The sequence below is a fragment of the Brienomyrus brachyistius genome, chromosome 1, assembly GCF_023856365.1.
Source record: "Brienomyrus brachyistius isolate T26 chromosome 1, BBRACH_0.4, whole genome shotgun sequence".
NCBI lineage: Eukaryota > Metazoa > Chordata > Actinopteri > Osteoglossiformes > Mormyridae > Brienomyrus > Brienomyrus brachyistius.
This window is the reverse complement of record NC_064533.1, coordinates 16628545-16636950: the sequence shown is the minus strand read 5'-3', so window position 1 is coordinate 16636950 and position 8406 is coordinate 16628545. Positions and strand designations below refer to the sequence as shown.

The following is an 8406-nucleotide window of genomic DNA, read 5'->3' as shown; positions in this document are numbered from 1 at the left end:
AGAATTTAAATTGGGCTTTCAGGACATCAGCGTTAGGAATATTAAGTGCCTAATTTGACCTTGGGGGCACTGCAACAGTTTGTTAAGGTGACAGTGGAGCTGAACAGCAGCGTATCTATAGCCTGGCATTTTCACACAGTTCACCTAGAATTATGTTATTGTTCTCTGTGCTTTTATCAAAAGATGCTTTGACTTAACCCACTATTTACCCAAATCTCACACTCCTCGTTTGTTTTTGAAACTCTTCAGACTAAATGGTCTGTTCAGCCATTTTCAATAAATGATTAACAGTTTGGAGAATATAAATCAGTACTTAATCTGGGGCCAGGAGGTTGGGCTCCCTCTTTGAGTCTCGTTCCTCCCAAAGTTTCTTCTTGTGAGAGAGTTTTCCTTGCACCTGTGGCCTCTGGCTTGCTCGATGGGGGCTTCGTGCAGGAACAGTGTAAAGCTCTTTGAGACAATGTGAAACTGTGCTGAGCAAAGATAAATGAATTGAATAAAATTAAATGATTAGAGTCACTGTCATGGAGAGTTTAGCACCAGAACCATAGTAGCCACTCAAGACAACACTATATGTAAGAGTGGTCTGAGCTGATCCCTCTCAAAAAGTGAGGGGTGCAATGCTCTCTTTGATGGACTACATTACCCATAAGCCCAAGACTGCGTCACATGGAGTGCACTAAGATTGTGGCTGAGTAAAGATCCTTGACTATTTGACACATTATTCACCTTTGTTCAACTACAAAATATACCGCAAAACATTACACCAATGAAGGCAATCTTTGTATGAAGACAAAATGGCTTGAGTCAATGAAGACCCAGTGCCAGTTATAGGGAATATTCAGGGTGCCCATTAGAGGGTGGCAGAGAAAACATCCTGGGTCTCACAGAGGCGTTACCACCCTTCTGGAACATTCCAAAATAATTGTGACTGATCGTTAAGTGTTTCTCAATACGCATACTTGATCATACTTGTGTTCTCACAAACCTGTTTTATATCATCTTCCATTGCCGAAGGCCAGTTCCAATATGAAGGACAGAGGTATGGAGGATGGCAGATGTCACTCACACCTCGCCCCAGATGTCAAGGATGTATCATTGCCAGGCAAGAAAAATGGTTCATTGTGCCTCAAGTTCATTCTTGAGAGGCAAGTTGGCAAGACCCGTCATGCCAAGACCGCAAGTATGATCTTTGCGTTCTTGGTATTGAGAAAGACCCACCGCAATAAACAAACCCAATATCAAACTCTCTTCGACGTCCTGCTACACTTTCTGATTGTCTGTCTTTTGATGTGGATACACACACACACACACACAGGCTCCCAGTGGTGATCATAATAGGCCCTGTCTTATGTTGTTATTGCCTCCTTATAGCATTACACCGTAATATCTGTTTTTAGCACAGAAAATAACGCATGGTTGGGTGGGAACCGACTGGAAAAGAGAGATGTAGGCATGACTAGTTACTCTTATTGAATAAATTGTGATTTTATTAAAGTTTTCTCATGCTTTTGGAAAGCAGGCTGAGGGTTTTTGTGCAATTTTCTGTAGGATTCAATCGCAAAATTTCCCTTGTTTCATCGGCTAATTAAATTATTTTAAAATGCATTAATATTTATTTATATGAACTTAAATCACAAACCCAGTTAATCAAACTGAAGATGGTCTGCATTTCCCGTCTGGAACATACAGTGCTGTTTTCCGTTTGCTCCGGTTCTGTAAGGCTGGTTCTGGGGTCCGTCCTCCCTGCAGTGACTCAGCGACTCGGAGCTGTTAGAACTGCGTTATGGTGTTATTCTGCAAAAAATTGAGCGGTGAAAAAAAACCGTTTGAAAAGGTGCTATTAAGCTGAGAGGGTTTTGATTCAGCTATTTTGGAAGATTTCACTGATTACGGCCCCTGTCTGTGTGTGTGTGTGTGTGTGTGTGTGTAGGGGGTAGGGGGTGGGGTGGAGGCAGGTAATAGAAGCCATTTAGAGCTGAACTAATGTCCTGTGGTCAGAATGTTAATTACATCATCTCAAAAAGTAATTATCAAAATAATTGCCTCCCCAAAAACCTGTTAGAGATGTTCTCCATGCATACGTCCTGTTTTCAAACACATATAACAAACACATTTCCCACCACTTATAAGCCTAAAACTCCCATCACACATCTATGAACTCAGCAGATATGTACATTAAAATTCTCCAAAGGTATAAAGTGCCTGGTAAATACTCCATTTCAATTTCCTGTTATTATTCACTTATATTCCACCCATCCGCTTTTCCTGTTGAGGATCTAAGTTGATTTACATTATTCCAAGAATATTATTTTCCCATTGGCTACATAATATATATATTTTTAAAAAGGATACAGGAAAAAGAAGAGTCATGATTAAATTTTTTTAATAACCTGTAGCTAAATGATCCTGTGGGTGCAGCAATATATTACGCTGCTTATTAGTCTGATAAAGTCTAGGTCTTGCAGCATTTAGCTCCAGTGCTATGGAGGCTGTTCCTTCTGTAGCAGAGGACTCCGGTAACAGTGGTTTTGAAGGCTCACCTTATACCGCAGTGGTTTTACCATGAACTTATGGTGGGGCCCTTGATGGCGGTGAAGATCTTTACCAATATAAGGATTTCGGTGAATAAGGATTACAGGTGCTGACGATTTTGTGTATATATATATATATATACACACACACACGACACTGTGTGTCTCTCTCAGGTGCTGTTATCGTTTATGTTTTCAGTGTACTGGGCTTGTCACTCACAAGGTACAAACTGTCCCCTTGTATAACGGTTCCCCTAGCAACTTGTACATCCTTTCTTATCATTGGTATAAAAATGGACCCAACGAGAGCCCGGTCCATGACCAGGAAACACACCCACCTACTCCAGCAGAGCTGTTAGCTGGGGTAGGGCAAAGATGGTGCGTGTGTGAGTGTTAAACAGGAAAAGTCTGCCCATTTTGCGAAGGTAGGCCTGTTGGATTGTATCTCTGCACACAGGGGCCCTCTGCTGGTCACACATCCTCTCACCGAGGCTCAGGTCATAAACACTCACACGGTGTTTTCTTTCAGCCCTGACATATTGCGTGTTACACAGCAGGCGTGGGCTTGGGTATTTATTTTGGGAAATGTATCATAAGGCTGTTGTTCGACAGGCTCAACCTGTGGTATTTGAAAATTCAGCACAGAGGGGCTATAACTTGATCACAGCGAGGATATGGGCCCCAGACTGGCGATCTGAAGCGACCCAGCCATCGATCCCCCGTAAATAATATAAATGAATGAACCAGCCAGAGAAGCCTTTAGGAATATGTCAGCCTTGTGGCTGATGCCTGCCTGTTTTTCTTCACGGATCATTTTCTATGGTTGTAAGGAGATTATTCCCAGTGTCTCTCAGAGGTTACCATCACCCATGGATGTATTATTATTTCAACTATTCCGGACTACGGATCTTTTTTAAATCGGCACGAGCACACTATGGGTTTTCATAGTGCTATAAATAAATGAGGTACCGATGAGGACTGAGTTCTTTCATATCGTAAACTTACACGCCCAAACGTACTTTTTTTTTTATTAAATCGTTCAAAATAGAATACGATTGTGATCGGCTTCGACGACCAAACGCATAGCTTATTCCTCCATGGACGCAGATGTGGCGTCCGTGAGTTACCTGATTCAGCACATGATGCCTCCTTACCTCAATTACACCCAAAGAACCTTAGAAAGAGAAAGGCTATTCATCGCAAAATAATTCTTATTTATTACGATGCATAAATAGATGCAATTGCTATTTTCGAAATAGAGCAAAGATGGAATTGCAACAAAGCTTCCTGTGTTTCATATATTTTATAAAACAGAATAGTAGTGACAGAGATCGCCTAAAATAGGACTGGTGACTCATTTCCCCATTAGCACGCCATAATAATGTGCGGCGGATCTTCGGCACCAGGGATTTGCAGAGCAGCCGCAAGGGGTCCGCATGTAAAATTACTGAAATATCGGCATCATCTCATTATCGAACCAGAAAAACAGAGAATCAAGGTAGATGCTTACTTATGTGTGCATGCATTATAGGGGCCCCCAGCTCCTGTCTGTTTTCATTGGAGGGCCCCTGTATAAACAAACAGTGTTCAGAGGTGCGCAGTGTGTACAGTTTACATTTAGGAAGAAATGTATGGCCTGACAGGAGGTAACAGTTCCTACAATAATAATTACTACCGAAATACAGGCACACTGTCCTAAAAAAGTCCGATTCTACTTTAAGGACCATTTTAAACGACATCCCAGAAAACCCGTGAGCAGGCACTTGGAAAAATATCACAGTAAATATTACAGCAACTGCAAAAATACTGAAATCCCATCTACAGCCAGCGTGACGGCAATAAAACGTGAAGCGAATAAAAGCTAAAAGTCAGCGCTACAAAATCGAATGCATTTTACGCGTCAGGAAATTCCTCAGGCTGACTGATGATAAAGCGAGTGCCGGCACGATTGCGGGAGCCTGACGGAAAACGATGCGGGATCCGGCTCCGTGCAGCACCGGCTGCCATCTGCTGGATGCACTTTGCTGCCCACTAACATGAAGCCGAGCCCTGAGAGCGCAAACCGCTCTGAAGAGCACACTTTCACTGTCTGGGGATGCGGAAAAGGCGTGGAAATCCGGATAAGGCGCGGTGCGATAATGTAATGACACACAACCATGACCGCGAGTTATTTCGTTAGAGAAAAATAAGTTGTTTTCGCAAATATTATGCTATAAAAAGCACTTGGGTATACAGTATAATCATGCATAATATTTATATAAATATAAAAAAGCCGGCAATTTATTTACATAGTAAATCAGAAACCAAATATTTCAGAAATACAGAAACAAAAAATATCAGAATCTTTTCCAGTTTGTAATTCTCACTGGAAACAATTACTGATTAAATCCAGTTGCAGCTGTTAACCTTGTATGCCAAGAAATGTAACATGAGCCATTTACTTAAGTCACAATATCATTTATTCAGGATTTACGATTTCATTTAAAAAAGTTCACTCTCTTTTTAATTTTAACTTACACTTTGGTGATTAACCATCTCAGTGATACCTGCCTTTATAGTGATCCAAAAAAACAAGCCCTCTAACCAACATATTTCAGATGTTGCTGCCTGGAGGAACACAGGCACCAGAAAAGCTTACATGTTTACAGCTGAATACCCACATTACCGACTCGCATTCGATGGATTTTCCCATGATCTACAAAGCTTCCCAGGAACTGCAGGTTATCCCACCACTTGAAGAGGAAGGCCTCCGCTATGAGACCAAACCAGGGCGTGATCTCTACTTCCCGTCTCCTGGCAGCTTCCAGCATCCCTTCCAGCTGCTCCCTGGTTACGTAACAGTGGCTTTTGATCTCGTTAGGGTTTGGGTTCAGATCGACGTCCTTCTGCATGAAGAGAATATAATCGATCTCGTGCTCACCCCAGGTCCCGTTGGACTGGGCCTTGTAGTGTATCCGGGTCAGATAAGTCATCTCCTCTGGAGGAACCTAAAACAAAACACCACTGATGAATCATCAGTCAAAATCTGAACACTTTCTACCTCTTCTGAAGGTAGAAAATGTATAAATTTGAAGTTGTATATTTCAAGTTCTTTATAGTTAGCATTGTTATTTTTTATTGTTGATATCTAACGGTTAAATGCCTTCTTTTACTACCTATATGGGTGTTGTGCTAGTGTAAACTGGCAATTTCCATAAGAATTAATAAAGTATCCATCTATCTACCTATTCTAGTTACGTTTCCTGTTCAAAAATGTACATTGACTCCACACGTTTCTAGCTACCGAAACGTCAACAGACATAAAATCTCAGGGACAAGTTGCCTGTCTTGCCTAATTTACTATTTCATTATTCAGCTTTCTGTCTGCTTGTTGGACCAGCAGCCACACACAGGCCGTTTGTCTACCTGCTCCAGGGGGATCCCAAATTCTGCTCCCAGCCTCCTCTGTGCTGCTCTCCTCACCCCAATCGCATTGGTCTCCTCCATCTCACTGAGTGTATGAAGAGGGTGACTACAGCAAGTGTTGGTAAAGCAACCTAGAGCAGAAAGAGGGGTCTTAACACCATCATGCCCAGGAGTCCACGGAAGATCAGACGCCCCCTGTTGGTCAGGTGGAAGAAAAGCAGCTCAAACGTCCTGCAGGCTACAATCCAGCTGGGCTTTCAGATGCCAAAGGCTGAAAGATGGACTGAAGGATCTCTTAGGACATAAAAACAAATGCATACGTTCCATTTTTGTGGAAGAGATATTTCTTGAATGATTTAGTTATAAAAATGGTGGATAATTGAATATAATATGTGCTATTCTCCCTCAATGCATTGAGGTACATGTGAATATTAAGGGAAAGAAAATAAACTAGTTTAAGTTAAACAAACAAACAAGCAACCATGTTAAGAACCAAAAATACAAAATAACAATAAGAAAAACAGAAGAGGTAGAGAAAGTGACTGTGCTTATGGTATACAACATGTTCAGTAAACATATTTATATTATTATTATTATTGAGTATGCGCTAAGCATATATGTAATGAGGACAATAACAACAAGTGAGTATATGGCCTAAAACACACACACACATACATACAAGTGTGCAATTAGTTCAAATGAACAACAAAAATTATATTGAAGGGAACGACAGTGGCTGTTGTTGCAGACCTGTTAAACAGATAGTTTACTTTATTTACTTTAAGTCGCTGACATAGTACTTTAATGTTGGACGGTCTGTCGGGGTCAGAGATGAATACCATTCAATGCAGACATGCAGCCCACCTGGAAAGGTTATCTTGGAGTCTGATCTTTGTTGCAGCAGCAGCCTCGTCTCGGTATCAAACAGGAAGACGCTAAACGCCCTGTGCAATAACCCTGAAGGAACAAAGCTTTCGATTAGTTAAGCCCCGGGGCGACGTGGTCGGTACGATCACACACAGAGGGAGATTCGCGAGGCGTGACGCGCCTTTATCAATGTTGGAGTTCAGGTGACAGTTCTTCTTGCTATCAGCGCCGATCTTGTGGTCGTCCTCGTTCACCAAGATGCACATCTCCGAAAGGAGCTGCACCTGCTTCTCATCCAGACCATCCATGCTGATCTCTGGCATTTTGGATGATGCTCTTAGCTTAATGGATCCACTGGAGAGTGAGAAAACAGCAGTCATTTGCTCATGCAAGGATCACCACAGTTACTACAGCTATAATTTATCTAATATGTTGACGGCACCAGTATTTTGGTTGAGTTATGTTGTTGTTGTTAAGTGTGCGATACACATTAGTGTTGTACTTGAAGGGATAGGCATTACAGTAATATACTGTAATATAATTAAATTATTACAGTAATATACCTCTAGTACATCAAAATTATATATGTTGTATCACATGCGTACCTGCAAAGAGATTTCACTGGCGTAGTTATTAAATGCGGCATACGCTTGCCTGCACCAGGAGTAATAAAGGACCGTCCCTCACGGGACACGGTCCCGCGTAATGCCAACAGGCAGCGCCACATGGCCAGACCTCCCAGCCTCTCGAGTGACACCAATCGCAGGGAGGGAGGCTACCGACGCGCCATGGCACCACAGCTACTGACGGGCGGCTGAGACAGGAACCTCGTCGAGACTGTTTGGTTTTCTGTCGTAAACAAACACAATATTAACACCGCAAGAAATATCAGAGGTATAAACCCGGGTCCGGCGTGGAAATCGGAAACTGCTGAGCGGATATGGTCCCGCTCCCAATGACGTGCATTCATTACTAGAACAGTGATTGGCCGAAATAGAATTTTTCGAGATTGCGCCCCGCCACTGCGTCTGATCTAAATACTACAGGGTTAACTTAATTCCCTCTACAAATAACTGCTCTTCGTTTGCCTATTAAACGAATCCTATAGTCACATATATTCCAATGGCATAAAAGCGGTCTAGATTTGTTTTCTTCCTGGTTTACTGCAGATGTAATTTGGATAATCAGCTGTAGTTTCTGGGCTGAGTGAACTTCAGTGCATGCTCCTCCCTTTTATGATAAATAGAATATTGTTTTCAACAAATACGTACACACCCTATAACCGTCTACGCCGTTAATGAACCAAGGAATTTAATCCACACAATTCAGATAATGTGATCCACTGGCATGCATGCACTGTTTCTATACGGTCCGGAGTTTCGCATTCCCAATGGATGAAAAATAAACGGCTGCACCTCCTATAATGACAAACCAATGCAAACAGGGAAAGCCCGCCTCCTTATGACAACAGGCCAATGTAAAGAGGGAAGGCCCGCCTTCTAATGATAACAGGCCAATAGAAACGGGCAAAGTCTGCCTCCTTTACATAATAGGCCAATGGGAACATAGAGCAGCCTACTGATGAGCCATCCAATGAAAT

At 42.1% G+C, this 8406-nt stretch overlaps 1 protein-coding gene across 2 annotated transcripts; it reads right to left on the bottom strand.

Annotated features, from left to right (window-relative positions):
* Window positions 1-4970: 4970 nt before the first annotated feature.
* On the bottom strand, window positions 4971-8257 carry LOC125749945 (isopentenyl-diphosphate Delta-isomerase 1-like). Of its 2 annotated transcripts, none has more exons than XM_049027208.1 (6): window positions 8078-8257; window positions 7412-7655; window positions 6988-7160; window positions 6804-6896; window positions 5940-6070; window positions 4971-5521 (listed from the first exon to the last, which is right to left on the bottom strand). In XM_049027208.1, the coding sequence occupies exons 2-6, from the start codon at window positions 7531-7533 to the stop codon at window positions 5177-5179; spliced, it is 864 nt and encodes a 287-aa protein (XP_048883165.1). In that variant the 5' UTR covers window positions 7534-7655; window positions 8078-8257; the 3' UTR covers window positions 4971-5176. The 2 variants fall into 2 exon arrangements, with proteins under 2 accessions (XP_048883165.1, XP_048883164.1); XM_049027207.1 differs by having other exon boundaries at window positions 8082-8257.
* Window positions 8258-8406: the final 149 nt, after the last annotated feature.